Source organism: Procambarus clarkii, chromosome 23 (genome assembly GCF_040958095.1).
Source record: "Procambarus clarkii isolate CNS0578487 chromosome 23, FALCON_Pclarkii_2.0, whole genome shotgun sequence".
Classification (NCBI taxonomy): Eukaryota; Metazoa; Arthropoda; class Malacostraca; order Decapoda; family Cambaridae; genus Procambarus; species Procambarus clarkii.
This window is the reverse complement of record NC_091172.1, coordinates 6075248-6096351: the sequence shown is the minus strand read 5'-3', so window position 1 is coordinate 6096351 and position 21104 is coordinate 6075248. Positions and strand designations below refer to the sequence as shown.

Genomic DNA, 21104 nt, shown 5'->3' with positions numbered 1-21104 from the left:
AATTTAGTGGTTCGTTATGGTGAACACGAATGTAGATACTCATATATAACGTCTGTATATAGTGAATAAAAGCAAAAACAGTATTGTGGGAGGAGAATGTGGGTGAGTCAAGTGACTTGAGGGAGGGCGAGAGTGGCTAGCTGGTACATGGCGGTCACTCCTCGTTACTTTTTGACTCATAATAGCTACTTAGTGGTTCGTTATGGTGAACAAAACATGCAGATACTTATATATAATCTGTGTATATAGTGTAATAACCGACAAAGTATTTGTTCAATGTTTGATGAACATAATTGAATCAACAATATGCACACCATATTTTTGAGTACAGCGATGATTCACTCATTATATTATATAAATATATCAAACTACACACTATTGAATAATATTACAGCAAAAAAACTATGAAAAATCAATCAGACACATTGAAATAATTAGGTAATTATCTCTTTGTGGCAACTCCGGCCTGACAGCTGGCGATCAACAGACCGCCTGGGACGCACACTGAGTCAGCGCCTATTTTTTGCCAGACTTCCCTGCCCAATAGCAGGCAATATATGCCACTTACGATTATTTTATTATTTTTCCCGTGATCAGTGAACACAAATTAACAGGTTAGGAAGAAAACATTATTTTTGACCCAGGGCAGCAAGGCAGGCCGAGTGAGGCGCTTTTACTGTACACACTCACAACCTCCTCCACCTCAGTCTCTTCCCCCCCCCCGTCACTTGTGTCAGATCTCTGTGTTAGGTCTTTCTCTGGATTGTAGGCTAAATCATCATCCATTGCTCCATCATCATATAATATGTCGCATATTTCATCCTCAGAGAGTCATTTTCCTGGACCGTTGCTAACCGTGGACCGGGAGCTCGTAGACGAGCGAGACGTCTACGAGATTAGTCGATGAATCAGATATGGTTGTTTCCTTGAAACTAATCATGAAATCCCATCATGAAACCCAGGGCTCCCCACGGCCCTGGGGCATGATGAGATTTTTTTTCAAAATGGCGGATGATCACCAGAGCCCTCAGGCATCGATTTCGTACCCACGTCACCGCGCATCAGTTTTGAATAGTACGCTATACCAAAGAGATCCCCGAGGCGCGTTGTGCACCACCTGTCTAGTGCCTCAAGACCAGTTGTGCAATACAGTGGTTAAACAATATGCATACCAATTATGTTTGTTTTTGCAATTATATATGGTTATAAAGATAGTATACCATGTCAACCAATCATCACTTGAACATAATAATAATAATAAAGGAACTACAGAAGGTTTATTGGCCCATTTGAAGCTGCTTCTATTTATATCGTCTGTAGCGTGTAGGGAGGGGAAGCACACGTGAGCACGAGCTCTGTAAAAAACAATATATATCTCGGGATATTTCAGTGATACAGGAACTAAACAGTCAGATATCTCAAAGTGCGTCTCAACTTATTAAACAATATACCATAGTGATTGACATCCGACTTTTATGCTTTAAGGAAATAACAAGTGAATTTCGTGTAGAGTCCACCTCGTGGTGCCAGAACCCACCCCATAGACCCACTTCCCGTGTGCCCACCGTGTGTGTGTGTACTCACCTAGTTGTACTCACCTAGTTGTGTTTGCGGGGGTTGAGCTCTGGCTCTTTGTGTGTGTAATTACCTAAGTGTAATTACCTAAGTGTTGTTACAGGATGAGAGCTAAGCTCGTGGTGTCCCGTCTTCCCAGCACTCTTTGTCATATAACGCTTTGAAACTACTGACGGTCTTGGCCTCCACCACCTTCTCACTTAACTTGTTCCAACCGCCTACCACTCTATTTGCGAAGGTGAATTTTCTTATATTTCTTCGGCATCTGTGTTTAGCTAGTTTGAATCTATGACCTCTTGTTCTTGAAGTGCCAGGTCTCAGGAAATCTTCCCTGTCGATTTTATCAATTCCTGTTACTATTTTGTATGTAGTGATCATATCACCTTTTTCTTCTGTCTTCTTTGTTTTGGCATGTTTAATGCTTCTAACCTCTCCTCGTAGTTCTTACCCTTCAGTTCTGGGAGCCACTTAGTAGCATGTCTTTGCACCTTTTCCAGTTTGTTGATGTGCTTCTTAAGATATGGGCACCACACAACAGCTGCATATTCTAGCTTTGGCCTAACAAAAGTCATGAACAATTTCTTTAGTATATCGCCATCCATGTAATTAAATGCAATTCTGAAGTTAGAAAGCATAGCATAGGCTCCTTGCACAATATTCTTTATGTGGTCCTCAGGTGATAGTTTTCTATCTAGAACCACCCCTAGATCTCTTTCTTTATCAGAATTCTTTAAAGATTTCTCACATAATATATAGGTTGTGTGGGGTCTATGTTCTCCTATTCCATATTCCATAACATGACATTTATTAACATTAAATTCCATTTGCTAAGTGGTGCTCCATATACAGTACTTATTTTGTCCAGGTCTTCTTGAAGGGCATGACAATCATCTAAATTTCTTATCCTTCCTATTATCTTAGCATCATCAGCAAACATGTTCATATAATTCTGTATACCAACTGGTAGATCATTTATGTACACAATAAACATCACTGGTGCAAGAACTGAACCCTATGGTACTCCACTTGTGACATTTCTCCATTCCAATACATTGCCTCTGATTACTGCCCTCATTTTTCTATCAGTCAGAAAATTTTTCATCCATGATAGAAGCTTACCTGTCACCCCTCCAATATTTTCCAGTTTCCAGAACAACCTCTTATGTGGAACTCTGTCGAACGCCTTTTTAGGTCCAGATAGATGCAGTCAACCCAACCATCTCTTTCCTGTAATATCTCTGTGGCTCGATCATAGAAACTGAGTAAATTCGATACACAGGATCTTCCAGATCGAAAACCATACTGTCTGTCTGATATTATATCATTTCTCTCCAGGTGTTCTACCCATTTAGTTTTGATTAGCTTTTCCAATACTTTCACTATTACACTTGTCAATGATACAGGTCTATAATTGAGGGGGTCTTCCCTGCTGCCACTTTTGTAGATTGGAACTATGTTAGCCTCTTTCCACACGTCTGCTACGATTCCTGTACACAGGGATGCCTGAAAGATCAGGTGAAGTGGAATGCTGAGCTCAGATGCACATTCTCTCAGAACCCATGGTGAAACTCCATCTGGGCCAGCTGCTTTGTTCTTACCGAGCTCCTTTAGCATATTTTCCACTTCATCTCTAGACACCTATATCCGCTCTATATTGTTCTCTGGAATTCTTATTGTGTCTGGTTCTCTGAAGATTTCATTTTGTACAAACACACTTTGGAACTTTTCATTTAATGTTTCACACATTTCCTTTTCATTTTCCGTGAATCTGTTTCCCATTTTCAACCTCTGGATATTATCCTTTACCTGCAATTTGTTGTTTATGAATTTGTAGAATAGGCCCGGTTCTATTTTACATTTATCCGCTATCCCTTTTTCAAAATTTCTTTCTGCCTCTCTCCTTACTGCTGTATAGTTGTTTCTCGCATCTTTGTATCACTGGTATGTTTGGGGGTTTGGCCTCTTCCTATACTGATTCCATTTTTGTGTCTTTTGGTCTCTTGCCCTCTCACAATTTCTGTCGAACCAATCCTGTTTTCTGGCCCTGCATCTCTGTTTTGGTATAAATTTTTTTGTGCCTTTATCATATATTTCACAAAACTTGACATACATCTCATTCACTTCCTTGCCTAGCATCAAGTCTGTCCAATTATACTCACTAAAAAAATTTCTAAGGTCACCATAATGTCCTCTCCTGAAGTCTGGTTTTTCAACTGCTTCACCCTCCTTATTTTCTTCCAGCTTATAACGCATTGCATACTTTATTCCCAAAAAGACATGGTCACTTTTACCCAAGGGAGGAAGGTACTGAATGTCAAATATCTCTTCCTCCTTCCTTGTAAATATCAAATCTAGCATGGAGGGAACGTCCCCTTGTGTGTGTGTGTGTGTGTGTGCTTACTAGCAAATTGGTTTCCAACAAGTGTAATAGGGGAATGTGGATCGAGAAATTAGTAATAGAGAAAGTGAATACTATTGCAAGTCAGAAATAAAGTAAAAAATCCCTTATTGTAATACAGGCGAATTAATATATCAGTGTTATAACCCAAGTATCTGGCAACTGACGGCCTCCAGCCTCGGCCTGGGACAACAACGTGTCAACTGTACAGCCTCTGGGACCCTCACCCTCGACCATGCGATAAGTACTGACCATACAGTAGAACAAATAAACATATATATTATTACAAATATACGGTATACATATAATATTATCAATATTTAAATATATACAACAAAACAAGGCAAAATGGGAGTAAATAAACAAATTTGTGGCCACTGTAACTTCTTAAAGTCGAAGGCAACGGGAATTGAATGTTATATCTGTAAGAATAGATTTCATTCGGCTTGTACAGGAGTGAGTAACACCACGGCACTGAGAGCTGGCTACTTGCTCGGGGTGTGTAAAAATGACCTGCCAGCTTGGAATATCCTAAAAAACCTTCTAGATAACATGACGCATGAACGGAAAACCTCGTTCATTGGAAGCCTACCAGCCATCTAGAAGGAGTGGGAAAGGAACAACAACAATTCTAATATACCAGGGGCGGAGGCTATAGTCAGGGATGAAACTGAGGCTGAAACTCAGGAAGTTGTAAACTCTGACTCAGTAGGCCCAGATGTAGATGACAGTAAACTAGAAAGTGTAACAGACAGCACTGACAGCTCGATAGGTACAGACACTTCAACGGTTCCCGATAGAGCAAGTCAGAACAGAAGGACAGACTTATGCAAATTTTATGCAAAGGGCATATGCAGACAGATATGCTGGTAATAAGAAAGGATTAGAATGCAGTTACCAACATCCCAAAAAATGTTTAAATATGCTTAGGAAAGGTGAGTGTCGATTTGGATCAATATGTAGGTTTTTCCATCCTGACATGTGCCAAACCTCACTAGAGGACAGAAAATGCTATGACCTCAGCTGCCCATACTTTCACGTGAAAGGCACGGAACGCTACATAAAGAGTGGCAAGCAGGATAATGAATTTGGAGGAAACTCTATAAATTTTTTATACCAGACCGAAAGAGAATTCAAAAGGAGGAGCATGGAGAATGTATGGAACTGGATGCCAGATCTACTTGCATTCCAGAATTACAGATACAATTACACACCGAAAGGGAACTACAACCACGACAGGCAACTGCCCTACAACAATCAGCAGTGGTCAGAACAAACTCAATATGTCCACGCATAATGGGCTTGCCGAAAAAGTCTCCCAGTCAAACTATCACTAATAGAGTAACCTCATTCATCTTTGCCAACATACAAGGACTGAAAACAAGAAGAAACAACAAAGTACAATTCATAAATGGCCTCCTCACGGAGTCAAATGCAATATTTGGAGCTTTCACAGAAACCCATGCAGGGGAATTCTTAGACAGTGAGATCTGGATTCCAGGATATAACCTATACAAGTGTGAGAGGAAAATTAGGTCACATGGAGGAGTGGGTCTGTATATTAGGGAAGACCTTGTATGCTCGGAGCTCCTAAACGTTACAAATGAGGTGGTAGAGGTACTGGGATTAAAAATAGAGAAAATAAATTTAGTGATTATTCTAATATACAAACCGCCAGATGCAACGGCTGAGGAATTCACGGAACAGATAAACAAAATAGAGAATAGCCTTGTTAATTTGGAGAACCCGATACCTGATATTATCTTCCTAGGTGACTTCAACTTGCCTAGTCTCAGGTGGAGAATAGCAAACAATAATATTATACCAGGAAATCTATCAGGACCTAACCAACCACAGATTAGAGAACTACTTAGATTCTACCAACCACAGATTAGAGAACTACTTAGATTCTGTGACAAATTTTCACTCAATCAGCAGATATCGGAGCCAACGAGAAATGAAAATATTCTAGATCTGGTCTTTACGAACAATGAAGACATTATCAGAGACATTACGATATCAGATACCACATATTCAGATCACAAGCTCATTGAAGTGCAAACGACCATCAATACTCAGAATAGACCTAAAACGTTGATAAAGCGAGAGGGGCTATTCAGTAAATTCAATTTTAATAATAAAAGGATAGACTGGGAGATAATAAACAGGGAAAAAAAACATTCCATGGGAAACTGTTTTAAGTAATACAAGTCCTACAGAAGTAATAGAAAAACTGACTTCGGAAGCGTATCAACTCTGTCTGAAACAAGTTCCTTTGAGGAAAGCCAGAAAGAGATCTAACGTAGAAAGAGAACGCAGACGACACTATAAACGCAGGAAAAAATAACAGAACTGCTTATGCAGACACGAATTTCCCGTCAAAGAAGGAATAATTTAAATAGGGAGATTGAAGAAATTGAGCGGAAATTGAAACACTCATATGAAACTGAAGAAAGGCAGTTAGAACAGAAAGCAATTCAGGAAATAAAGGAAAATCCAAAATGCTTCTTCACATATGCAAAATCAAAAGCAAAAACCACTGCCAGTATTGGACCTATTCGTACAAGTGAAGGTTCATACACGGAGGATGACAAAGAAATTAGTGAAATCCTAAAAATGCAGTATGAGGACATGTTTAGTACTCCAATAAACAACATGAAAGTGGAAGATCCAGACAATTTCTTTATGCGGGATATTCAAACCCCTGTAAATATAACTGATATCAACACGAGCGCACTAAATTTTGAAAGAGAAATTGAAAACATGCCCATGCACTCGGCCCCAGGTCCAGACTCATGGAATTCAATATTTATAAAGAAATGCAAAGTGCCGGTAGCACAGGCACTCAGTATAGTGTGGAGGAAGAGCTTGGACACGGGGGAGATACCAGATGCACTTAAGGTAGCAGACATGCTACAAGGGGGGCCTCGTAGCCTGGTGGATAGCGCGCAGGACTCGTAATTCTGTGGCGCGGGTTCGATTCCCGCACGAGGCAGAAACAAATGGGCAAAGTTTCTTTCACCCTAAGTGCCCCTGTTACCTAACAGTAAATAGGTACCTGGGAGTTAGTCAGCTGTCACGGGCTGCTTCCTGGGGTGTGTGTGTGGTGTGGGGAAAAAAAAAAAAAAAAAAAAAAATAGTAGTTAGTAAACAGTTGATTGACAGTTGAGAGGCGGGCCGAAAGAGCAAAGCTCAACCCCCGCAAAAACACGACTAGTAAACACAACTAGTAAACATATAGCCCCTCTACACAAGGGAGGGAGCAAAGCATTGGCAAAGAATTATAGACCACTTGCACTAACATCGCACATAATAAAAGTATTTGAGAGAGTGATTAGGAGTCAGGTCACCAATTTCATGGAGACCAATGACCTTCACAACCCAGGCCAACATGGATTTCGAGCGGGAATATCGTGCCTCTCACAGCTACTTGAGCACTACGACAAAGTCACCGAGGCATTAGAAGAAAAACAGAATGCTGATGTGATATACATGGACTTCGCAAAGGCTTTCGATAAATGTGACCATGGCGTGATAGCACACAAAATGAAGTCAATGGGAATACCCGGTAAAGTAGGACGCTGGATACTCAGTTTTCTGTCAAACAGGACTCAGCGAGTAACGTTCAACAATATAAAATCTAATCTAGTCCAAGTGCAGTTAAAAGCTCTGTACCTCAGGGTACAGTCCTTGCACCTCTGCTTTTCCTTATTCTCATATCAGATATAGACAAAAATACAAGTCACAGCTTCGTATCATCCTTTGCAGATGACACAAAAATCAGTATGAAAATTATCTCGGCTGAAGACATTGAAAAACTTCAAGCTGATATTAATAAAGTTTTCGACTGGGCATCAGAAAATAACATGATGTTTAACAGTGATAAATTCCAGGTACAGGCATACCTCAGAATAAGAGTTTAATCCGTTCCTGGAGACGCCTCGCCTTCCGAAAACTCGCATTCCGAAGTTAATTTCCCCATAAGAAATAAAGGGAAATGAATTAATCCGTTCCTGACTACCCCAAAAACCCCACATCAAACTAAATTTTTATACCTAATTTACCTAATTCATCTAAATAAACCTACAAAACTGTGTTCCCGTTATTACTTACCTTGCTGTCGAGTGCTGTAGGCGTATGGAAGATGGTGAGGAGGGGGGAAGAGGAGAGGAGTTACTGTTTGGAAGGGGAGTCCCCTTCCATAATCACATCACATAACCCCATGCCTTGTAACACTATGGATACCACTTCTCTTTCTAAATTTTTCAAACCAGCCCCTGCTTGCCTTAAACTCTTTCTTATCTGCATCACTCGTTGCAGGAGTATTCTTTAGAAGGTCTTCGTGCAACACCCTGGCTTTCTCACAAATAATGGCCTCCGAAACACTATCACCCCTGAACTCCTTGTCGTGTATCCAAATTAATAACAACTTTTCCACTTCTTCAAGTATTTGTGGTCTTTGTGCCGTTAATGTTTTTACTCCTTTTGCCACTTTAGCACCCATAATCTTATTTTTCTTCTTAAGTATAGTGCATATTGTTGATGTGGCTTTGTTGTACTGCCTACAAAGTTCAACAACATGTGTACCGTTCTCATGCTTCCGAATGATCTCTTGTTTCTCCTCTATTGTCATCCTCACATGAGCTTTCTGGCCTTTATCCTTACCACTGACTTTCTTGGGACCCATGGTGAGATATATAATAACAAATTGTATAGACAAATCACCAAAAATCCAACAAAACACTGAAAATCCGCGAGAAGAATTGATGTGGGGGTAGTCACTGAGCGCGAGACAATGGTAAACTGAGGGGCGGAGGGGCGACGATCGCCGAACCACCACGCGCTAGGTCGGCCTGTACGCGTATCAACAAACTCGCGTCCCGAAGTAACCCTCGCCTTCTGAGACAAATTTTTGGAGTAAATACTGCTCGCCTTCCGAAAACCTCGCATACAGGGACAATCGCATTCCGAGGTACCACTGTACTCAGGTATGGTAAAAATGAGGACCTTAAACATAATACAGGGTATAAAACGCAATCAAATGTACCCATAGTAGGAAAACAGCATGTAAAGGATTTAGGAATAATAATGTCTGACGACCTAACGTTTAGGGAGCATAACCAAGCAAATATTGCGACAGCCAGAAAAATGATAGGATGGATTACGAGAACTTTCAAATCCAGGGATCCCATCACAATGGTTGTACTCTTCAAGTCACTTCTGTTGTCCCGTCTTGAGTACTGCTCAGTACTCGCTTCCCCCTTCAGAGCAGGAGAGATTGCTGAAATAGAGGTAATACAGAGAACATATACAGCACGCATAGACGCGATAAAGCACCTAAATTATTGGGATCGTCTCAAAGCCCTCTAAATGTACTCACTAGAAAGAAGACGAGAGAGATATCAAATAATATACACCTGGAAGATACTGGAGGGCCAAGTACCAAATCTACACAGTTAAATAACAACGAACTGGAGTGAACGATATGGAAGAAAATGTAGAATAGAACCAGTGAAGAGCAGGGGTGCCATAGGCACAATCAGAGAACACTGTATAAACATCAGAGGTCCACGGTTGTTCAACACCCTCCCAGCAAGCATAAGAAATATTGCCGGAACAACCGTGGACATTTTCAAGAGGAAACTAGATTTATTCCTCCAAGGAGTGCCGGACCAACCGGGCTGTGGTGGGTATGTGGGCCTGCGGGCCGCTCTAAGCAACAGCCTAGTGGACCAAACTCTCACAAGTCAAGCCTGGCCTCGGGCCAGGCTTGGGGAGTAGAAGAACTCCCAGAACCCCATCAAGCAGGTAGGTATCAAGCAGGTATATGATATAAACAGCAGCTGTCACATATGGGCCTAGAGGCAGCTCCAATTTGTATTCATATACTGTAGTGTAAATACAAGCTGTAACATATGGGCCCATACAAGGCAGTTCCTATTCATACTGATATAAATAGAAGCTGCTTCATATGGTCCAACAGGCCTATGCGAGGCAGCTGCTACATTTATCAATATAAACAGGTGCTGGTTCAAATGGGCCTATTTATATTTATTTATATTGCTATTATACAATCAATCATCTAGATATCCAAGGTCAATCTCAAGAATGTGTGGCTCTAGGCAGTGTGTTTCACTGACAGATCTCTTGCAATGACAGATGAGGCAGGGGTCATTGACCACCACATGCTGAAATTGTACATACAGTATATGACTGCATTGCAGTATACCGCATGTTGAAAAAGTACTGAAATCCACACACACGACTTGATAATGGTCCAGGATGGACTGAAACATTGTCATTTCTCCATCTTCTGATGTGTGGTTTGGTCATCAAGTACTGAAACATACAATAGTACTGAAACATTGTAAGTAGTATATATATACAGTGGTACCTCGGATTACGAGCATTCCTGGTTACAAGTTTTTCGGGTTACGAGCAGAATTTGCTCGGAAAATTTACATCGGGATACGAGCATTGCCTCGGAATACGATGGTGTTGATACACGAACGGGCCGACCTAGCGTGTGGTGGCACGGCGATCGCCCCTCAGTTTACCAATGCCTCATGCCCAGTGACTATCCCGCCTGAATTCTTCACCAGGATTTACAGTGTTTTGTTGGATTTTTGGCCATTTGACCATAAAAATTGTTATTATATATCTCATCATGGGTCCCAAGAAAGCCAGTGGTCAGGTTCAAGGCAAGAAATCACATGTGAGGATGACAATAGAGGAAAAACAAGAGATCATTCGGAAGCATGAAAATGGTGCACATGTTGTTGAAATTTGTAGGCAGTACAACAAATCCACGTCAATGATATGCACTATACTTGCCAAGAAAAAGGATATTATGAGTGCTAAAGTGGCAAAAGGCTTAAGAACAATCACGAAACAAAGACCACAAATACTTGAGGATGTGGAAAAGTTGTTATTAATTTGGATAAACGACAAGGAGTTAAAGGGTGATAGTGTTTCAGAGGCCATCATTTGTGAGAAAGCCAGGGGTATTTCATGTAAACCTTGTAAAAAAAAAAACTGGAACGAGTGCAGATACGATAGACTTTAAGGCAAGCAGGGATGGTTTGAAAAATTCAGAAAAAGAATTCACAGTGGTATTCATGGTATGAAAATAGTGTTGTGAGGCATGGGGAGGCTGCCAGCTCAGACAAACCAGCGGCTGAAAGATTTATTGAAGAATTTAAAGAGTTTGTAGAGGCTGAGGGATACCTACCGCAACAAGTGTTTAATTGTGACGAGACAGGACTGTTCTGGAAAAGATTGCCTAAGAGGACATACATTACCAAGGAGGAAAAATCATTGCCCGGACACAAGTCTATGAAAGCTAGGTTTACTCTTGTGCTGTGTTCAAGTGCGAGTGGCGATTTGAAAATTAAATCCTTGCTTGTGTATCATTCTGAAAATCCAAGGGTTTTCAAACAGTATAAAGTGCAGAAAAAACAAATGTGTGTGATGTGGAGGGCTAATAATAAGGCATGGGTGACTAGGATTTTTTTTTTCGGAGTGGGTGAATGAAGTGGTGTGGCCTGCCATAGAAAAATATCTGCAGGAGAAACATTTGCCATTCAAGGCCCTGCTTCTCCTCGACAATGCTCCTGCTTATCCTCTAGACTTGGAAGATGAATTGTTGCACAGATACAGTAATTTTCTCACAGTAAAGTTCCTTCCTCCTAACACCACGCCTGGGATATAGACGTATCTGGCAGCTTTCTCAAAACCCAAATGTCAAGTACACAGTGTGTCAACTTTGTGAAAGAGAAAACATGCACTCTCTTGAACATTATATTGTAGAATGTCCCATATTGACTGACTTTCACCCTCCTGGGCTAAGGTATGCTGAACTGTGTAATTACTATATGAGTACTGGAACACTTGATGATATATTGGACTTGTACCCAAGATTAACCATGTAATGTATCAATTATACAATGTATGTATGTGATGTAACTATATAACCTGAGCTTGTAAAAGCACCTTAACCACCTTCAGTGATTTACACTATATGTTTAACACATCTCTAACACTGTCCATGGAGGACAGAAGAAAATGTATATATGCTGGTTAGCATTGTAACTGTGTGGCCACGTCTGTTGTAGACAATAATAAAAAAAAAAAAAAAAAAAAAAAACACTCCTCTAATTCAGCCTATGGACTAGAAAATCATAACGAATTTTAAGAAACTTTATGAAAGGGCACTTTTCTGGAAATGTTTTGAAGTAACTGAAGCCACAAACCTCACCCTCAAAGAGTTTACAGTCTCCGTGGTGTAGTGGTAAGACACTCGCCTGGCATTCCGCGAGCGCTTTGTCATGGGTTCGTTTCCTGGCCGGGGAGGATTTACTGGGCGCAAATCCTAAACTGTAGCCTCTGTTTAACGCAACAGTAAAATGTGTACTTGGTTGTAACAACGATTCTTCGCGGCAGGGATTGTATTCCAGGGACCTGCCCAAAACGCTATGCGTAGTAGTGGCTGTACAAGAATATAACAACTCTTGTATATATCTCCAAAAGAAAAATAAAAAAAAAAAATCTGGAAGCACCATTTTAACATTTGTAGTGCTTTAAGTTGCGTAGTACGTTGACAAAGCCTGGCAAGAAGTGACTCAAAGAACCCTGAACTCTAGCTGGAGAAAATTGTGGCCTGAATATATGCCAGAACTAGACTTTGTGGGGTTTGAGCCTATAAATGATGTGCCTATTGTTGAGGAAAGTGTTACTCTGGGCCGGCAAATGGGCTTGGAATTAGATGGTGCTGATATGGAGGAGTTGGTGGAAGAACTCGAAAAACTGACCACCGAAGAACTCCAAGCCCTTCGAAAGGAACAGCAAGAAGACACAGCTGAGGATGTTTATCCAGTGGAGGAGGATGAGGCAGTACAGAATGTCCCATCTACAACCATTAAGAAGTGGTGTCATGTGTGGGAAGAAATACAAACTTTTATTGAAATGACTTACCCAGAGAAAGCTGTAGTAGGCCTTTGCATAAATCTTTTCAATGACAATGTGATGCTTCAGTACAGAGAAATCTTGTGAAGAAGGGAAAAACAATCTTCAATGGACCGCTTCGTTGTGAGAAACTCGAGCAGTGAGCCACAACCAGGACCTAGTGGTATGCAGGCAAAACGTGCAAGAGAATGCACCCCAGAGGGGTCCTCACTGACTGATGTGATAATGGAAAGGGACTCCCCTTCCAAACAGTAACACCTCTCCTCCCACCCTTCCTTCTCACTGTCTTCCATACACGAACAGCTGTCATCAGCAAGGGTAAGTAATAACTTTAACATACTTTTGTTGTGTAGATTTTGATGAATTAGGTATAAAATTTAGTTTGAAGTGAGGTTTTTGGGTAGTCAGGAAAGGATTAATTCATTTCCCATTACAGTGTTACATTGGAATACGAGTGTCCCTGTATACGAGTTTTTCGGAATACGAGCAGGATTTCCTCGGAAAATGTGTCTCGGAAGGCGAGGGTTACCTCGGAACGCGAGTTTGTTGATACGCGTTCAGGCCGACCTAGCGCGTCATGGTACGGCGATCGTCACCCCTCCGCCCCTCAGTTTACCAGTGTCTCGCGCGCAGTGACTACCCCACATCAATTCTTCACCCGGATTTTCAGTGTTTTGTTGGATTTTTGGTCCTTTGACTATAAAATTTGTTATTATATATCTCACCATGGGTCCCAAGAAAGCCAGTGGTAAGGATCAAGGCAAGAAAGCTCATGTGAGGATCTTGAGGTTATCTTGAGATGATTTTGGGGCTTTAGTGTCCCCGAGGCCCGGTCCTCGACCAGGCCTCCACCCCCAGGAAGCAGCCCATGACAGCTGACTAACACCCAGGTACCTATTTTACTGCTAGGTAACAGGGGCATAGGGTGAAAGAAACTCTGCCCATTGTTTCTCGCCAGCGCCTGGGATCGAACCCAGGACCACAGGATCACAAGCCCAGTGTGCTGTCCGCTCGGCCGACCGGCTCCCAGGATGACAATAGAGGAGAAACAAGAGATCATTCGGAAGCTGAGAATGGTACACGTGTTGTTGAACTTTGTAGGCAGTACAACAAAGCCACATCAACAATATGCACTATACTTAAGAAGAAAAATGAGATTATGAGTGCTAAAGTGGCAAAAGGAGTAAGAACAATGACGAAACAAAGACCACAAATGCTTGAAGAAGTGGAAAAGTTGTTATTAATTTGGATACACGACAAGGAATTAAGGAGTGATAGTGTTTCGGAGGCCATCATTTGTGAGAAAGCCAGGGTATTGCATGAAGACCTTGTAAAGAAAACCCCTGCAACGAGTGATGTAGATACGAAAGAGTTTAAGGCAAGCAGGGGCTGGTTTGAAAAATTTAGAAAAAGAAGTGGTATCCATAGTGTTGCGAGGCATGGGGAGGCAGCCAGCTCAGACAAACCAGCCGCTGAACGATTTATTGACGAATATAAAGAGTTTGCAGAGGCTGAGGGATACCTACCGCAACAAGTGTTTAATTGTGACGAAACAGGACTGTTTTAGAAAAGAATGCCTAAGAGGACATACATTACCAAGGAGAAAAAATCCTTGCCCAGACACAAGCCTATGAAAGATAGGTTTATGCTTGTGCTGTGTTCAAACGCAAGTGGCGATTTGAAAATTAAACCCTTGCTTGTGTATCATTCTGAAAATCCAAGGGTTTTCAAACAGTATAAAGTGCAGAAAACTCAAATGTGTGTGATGTGGAAGTCTAATAAAAAAGCATGGGAGACTAGGCTTATTTTTTCGGAGTGGGTGAATGAAGTGCTGTGCCCTGCCATAGAAAAATATCTGCAGGAGAAACATTTGCCACTCAAGGCCCTGCTTCTCCTTGACAATGCTCCTGCTCATCCCCCAGGCTTGGAAGATGATTTGTTGCCCAGATATAATAAATTCCTCACAGTTAAATTCCTTCCTCCTAACACCACTCCTCTAATTCAGCCTATGGACCAGAAAATCATAGCAAATTTTAAGAAAATTTATGAAAGGGCACTTTTCCAGAAATGTTTTGAAGTGACTGAAGCCACAAACCTCACCCACAAAGAGTTCTAGAAACACCATTTTAACATTTGTAGTGCTTTAAAACTTGTTGACAAAGCCTGGCAAGAAGTGACTCAAAGAACTCTGATCTCTGGCTGGAGAAAATTGTGGCCTGAATGTGTGACAGAACTAGACTTTGAGGGGTTTGAGCCTGTAAATGATGCGCCTATTGTTGAGGAAATTGTTACTCTGGGCCGGCAAATGGGCTTGGAATTGGATGGTGATGATGTGGAGGAGTTGGTGGAAGAACACAATGAAGAACTGACCACCAACGAACTCCAAGCCCTTCAACAGGAACAGCAAGACAACGCAGCTGATGATTCTCCAGTGGAGGAGGATGAAGCAGTAGTGAATGTCCCTTCTGGAGAAATTAAGAAGGTGTGTCAGATGTGGGAAGAGATTCAAACTTTTATTGAAAACACTCACCCAGAGAAAGCTGTAGTAGGCCATTGCCATAATCTTTTCAATGACAATGTGATGCCTTACTACAGAGACAGCTTGCGAAGAAAGGAAAAGCAAGCTTCCATGGACAGATTTGTGGTGAAAAAATCGAGCAGTGAGCCACAACCAGGACCTAGTGGTACTCAGACAAAACGTGCCAGGGAGTGCACACCAGAAAGGTCCTCACTGCTTGATGTGATAATGGAAGGGGACTCCCCTTCCAAACAGTAACTCCTCTCCTCCTCCCCCTCCTCACCATCTTCCATAGGCCTACAACATTCATCAACAAGGGTAAGTAATAACTTGAACATAGTTTTGTAGGTTTATTTAGATGAATTAGATATAAAAATTTAGTTTGATGTGGGGTTTTTGTGGTAGTCAGGAACGGATTAATTTATTTCCCATTATTTCTTATGGGGAAATTAGCTTCAGAATACGAGTTTTCGGAATACGAGCTGTCTCCAGGAACGGATTAAACTCTTAAACCGAGGTACCACTGTATATTATTACTTATGGTGAAATTAGCTTCGGTTTACGAGTTTTTGGGTTACGAGCTGTCTCCAGGAATGGATTAAACTTTTAAACTGAGGTACTCCCCAGTGTGTGTGTATGTATGTATGTATGTATTATATATATATATATATATATATATATATATATATATATATATATATATATATATATATATATATATATATATATACTGTATATATATATTATATATATATATATATATATATATATATATATATATATATATATATATATATATTTATATATATATATATATATATATATATATTTATTTATTTATTTACACACACTGTAGGCCTAGAAATATTATCCTTATTAACAATGCACTCAAGCCAATTCACTTTAGTGATTTATGTGCTTACAAATCAAAATTCAACACTTACATATAAATGCATACATATATATTATTATTATTATCCTAGAAATATTATCCTTATTAACAATGCACTCAAGCCTAGATTTAGTTAATTATATGCTCACATATCAAAATTCAACACTTACATATATATATATATATATATGCATACATATACATATATATGTATACATATATAAAAAAAACTGTATAAAATATCAAAGGCAAACTCTGGAGTGTTGTCTCTCACAGCAATGCCAGCAAAGTCAGCATCAGTGTTGACATACACTCGTAGGGGCCTCGTAGCCTGGTGGATAGCGCGCAGGACTCGTAATTCTGTGGCGCGGGTTCGATTCCCGCACGAGGCAGAAACAAATGGGCAAAGTTTCTTTCACCCTGAATGCCCCTGTTACCTAGCAGTAAATAGGTACCTGGGAGTTAGTCAGCTGTCACGGGCTGCTTCCTGGGGTGTGTGTGTGTGTGGTGTGGAAAAAAAAATAGTTAGTAAACAGTTGATTGACAGTTGAGAGGCGGGCCGAAAGAGCAAAGCTCAACCCCCGTAAAAACACAACTAGTAAACACACACTGACCTAGACCATCACGCAAACATTCACAGCTAGTACACCAAGTAAAAAGATAAATATTTATATTTTTCCAAATTTTCTTATATTTTTATGCAAACTGATAATTCTATAGGAAAAATATCTCGGGGAACTTTTTACATTTTTTGTGTATAGGTGCATGATATTTTAATAGTAGCACATTGAGATTTAAGAATACAAGGCTAGTAGGCAGGGTATAAAGAACTAGACCTTATTTCCATGTAGTCACTGACACGTAAGCACTGATAGATACGCACAGTAACTGAAAAACAAAGGTTACAAGGAAAGACAGGAGGCATTAAACATGCCAAAACAAAAAGATTGAAGAAAAAGAGGAGATGTGATCACCACTTACAAAATACTAACAGGAATTGACCAAATTGACAAATTCCTGAAACTAGCAACTTCACAAACATGAGGCCACAAATTCTAACTAAGGATACAAAGGTGCCAAAAAAATATTAGAAAGTTTTCTTTTGCAGAGTGGTAGACGGTTGGAACAAGCAAAGTGAGAAGGTGTTGGAGGCCAAAACCGTCAATAGTTTCAAATACGACAAAGAGTACTGGGAAGACGGGACACCATATGAGCGTAGCTCTCAGCCTATAACTACACTTAGGCAATTACACTTAGGTAATTACACGAGCCATCTCCAAATTATAACATTCGTCCTTTTCTTCACTAAAGAACACAAGTCTAACTATTACATAACAAATGTGATAGCTGTGACCATGAGTGTTGGGTTGGTGTACTGCAACCAACCTGCTTTTATTTCAGGCATCTCATATGCTCTAAGTACCAACCTTGTCTTCTTCTTCTTGACGTCTTTACTACGGGACCGTGACCGATCTCGGGACTTCTTCTTCTTCTTGTGATCACTGGCCATCTTGTTCTTTACGCAGTTTACAGGGCGCTCGCCGCCACCAACCAGCCAACAACGTTCCCAAAATCAGAAGTAAACAAAACAGCTGTTCGTGACGACAGAACATTCTTTCAGGAAAAACTGTTCTTGAAGAGAATGCATCCTTAGCAAACGTCTTTATAGGTTATCGGGCAATTTGATTAAATAAATAAATAAATGTTTATTTAGGTAAGGTACATACATACAAGAGATTTTACAAAGTTTGTTGGATTAATAGATAGAGCTAGTACATACAATGCCTAAAGCCACTATTACGCAAAGCGTTTCGGGGATTCCTATTTATTTCATTGCTTATGTATTTATATATTTATAAGTGCAATGTGTTTTGAGAAACAAATTTATGTGTAAATGGTACATTGCCGCAAACCCTCTACTATGTGACATGTATGTTATTCATGTAGTCTACGTTCTCCATTCACAATCGGGGATCCGAGCACGCTTCCCAATTTAATTTCTTTATTATGCACCCCATACCCATCCCGTGGGCGGTAGTGTAAAGGATTACAGAGGCACATAATCGGTTCAGGAACTGAGCCCTCTAGTTCGTTTAGCTAAGCAAATAACAATTTTTGAGGCAAGTTACAAAATTATTAATGTTATATATACATGTACACATTATCATACATACATGTACATATATATATACGTATACATATATACATACACATACATATTTAATCACCCACACAAATACACACATCAATAATCTTTTGTGTCACAAGTGATTCAACAGAGGCTCACAACAGTCACTATACAAGGCACTTTACATCTATAGTGAGTCACACAGTTACTAGTCTTGCTGCACACCCACCCAACTGGGCGGCAGCTTTACAGTCATGTGCTCCACACCCACCCAACTGGGCGGCGGCTATAGTCATGTGCTCCACACCCACCCAACTGGGCGGCGGCTATAGTCATGTGCTCCACACCCACCCAACTGGGCGGCAGCTTTACAGTCATGTGCTCCACACCCACCCAACTGGGCGGCGGCTACAGTCATGTGCTCCACACCCACCCAACTGGGCGGCGGCTATAGTCATGTGCATGCATTACCTACAGTAAGCAAATTTTGGATACTTCGCTAAGATTTCGGGCAGCACATCATTATGAATGAAGTACTTACACATTTCTTAGACACTATTGATGGTGTTATCTCTAAATTCCGCGATTTTTTCACATTCCATTATATAATGACGTATAGTATGCGAATAGCTCTGCTGACAGAGGTTTACATTTAGTCAAATCTACATCAGAAGATGTTACAAATTCCCAGAGGTACTTGTAGCCGAGCCTAAGCCTAGCAGTGGTAACATCTAGAAGGCTTCCCTTCACCTGATACACCTATTTACCCCCTATTTACCTAGCAGTAAATAAGTACCCGGAAGTTAGCCATGCAATTATTTTGAGTCGCATCTTGGGTAAGGTCATTAGTTCGACCTCGGGGAACTATTTATTTATTTATTTATTTTTTATTTATTTATATATATATACAAGAAGGTACATTGGGTTTGTGAGAATACATTGGATAGTACAGTATTTACATTCTTGTAAAGCCACTAGTACGCGCAGCGTTTCGGGCAGGTCCTTAATCTAGCAGATAAATTTAAGTAGGTAATTTCTATCAGAATTGATAAATGATAAAGATACATTGCAAGAGAAAAATGAGATGAGAGAGCTTAGTAAGTATATTAAAGCACATTGTTATATTAAAGCTCTGATTGATTACATTGACAGCTTGATTAGTAATTTAAACAAGATTAATCTGCACGCTCAGAGAACAAGATCTCTGCACGCTCTCAGGTCGGCAATTTGGGTAAGGTAGGTTACAGGGAATTTATTAGGTAGTGCTTCGTTTTTATATCGACATTATTTTATTATTATTATTATTATTTTATTATTATTATTTTATACTATCGACATACTATTTTGACTTTACAGCCATTCTACTAGTAAGCCTTACCTTATGTCAGGTAATTCCTTCTTCCTTGGCGGCTCGGCCTCTGGCCTGGGGTTATTTTCTTCTCCAAATACATATCAGGCTTTCCCAGTCACTATGTATTTTTCCGCCGCCTGATTATTCTCCAGCTAGGGTTTCCCTTATGTTATGTTGTTCACTTTGGTGTCCTGTTATACTTAGAATTAGATTTGTTACATTCGCCTCACTGCTAATTCTAGACAATAGGACATTAGGTTTCTGCAGAGTTTGTTACTAGGCTATAAGATTACGTTATTTTACTACGGGTGTACAATTTAAGATGTTTCGTGTACTTTGAGTTAGCCACGGCTATGTTATACATTTGTTAAGACTTACTTATGACCTAAATTATGTCAATTTTCAATTAGGGACAAAAAATGCTACAATCTTCAGTGTCCGGAATTCCATGTGAGAGGTACAGAGCGTTATAGACGGGAAGATCAATATGACACTACTGGAAATTTTTTAGAGGAAGGCAGAAACAGAGTAGTAAATATAAGAGAGAGGAACAGTCAGATGGAACCACTACAGGATTACAGAGGGGAACGGAGATACCCACAAGACTGGAATTCAAATTATCAACAAGCACACAGGTACTACACCAGACAACACCCGTCCTACTACCAAAACTGGACGAATCACTTCCAAAACAACACACCCTGGACGCAAACACAGTGGCCTCCTTACCAGAGCCTCAGATATTAACACCAAGTAAGGCTTCCAGCACTTCCACTAACACGATAACATCATTTATATTTGCCAACATCCAGGGTATAAAAACACGCAAAACCAACAAAGTTCACTTTATAGATGGTCTCCTTCATGAGGCAAATGCAGTGTTTGCAGCCCTAACAGAAACCCACACAAAGGATCGACTATCATGATGGTGAAATATGGATCTCAGAGTACAATCTTTTCAGATGTGATAGGAAACACCGGCTTCAGGGTGGGGTCAGCCTCTACATCAAAGACACACTCATCTGTACTGAGCTGCTAAACACCTCAAATGATATGGTGGAAGTGATGATAATCAAAATAGAGATTTTAAATGTAGTTATTGTCCTTGTATATAAGTCACCGGAGGCAAACCCTCAGCAGGTTAAAGAACAACTAATGAAAATAGAGCACTGCTTGGAAAACCTCACAAATCCAGCTCCGAACATCATCCTGCTTGGGGACTTCAACCTACGGCACCTGAAATGGAAGCACCTGGCTAATATAGTAATATCAGAAAGA

General features: G+C 40.4%; 1 protein-coding gene across 2 annotated transcripts in view; it reads right to left on the bottom strand.

The window, feature by feature from the left end:
- Positions 1-17933, bottom strand: part of cactin (cactin, spliceosome C complex subunit) — a 175659-nt gene extending 157726 nt beyond the window's left edge. For both annotated transcript variants that reach the window (XM_045751642.2, XM_045751643.2), the window contains exon 1: positions 17775-17933. In XM_045751642.2, the coding sequence (XP_045607598.2) occupies positions 17775-17857 (83 nt within the window). In that variant the 5' untranslated portion in view covers positions 17858-17933. The remainder of the gene's footprint in view (positions 1-17774) is intronic.
- Between the last annotated feature and the right edge of the window lie 3171 nt (positions 17934-21104).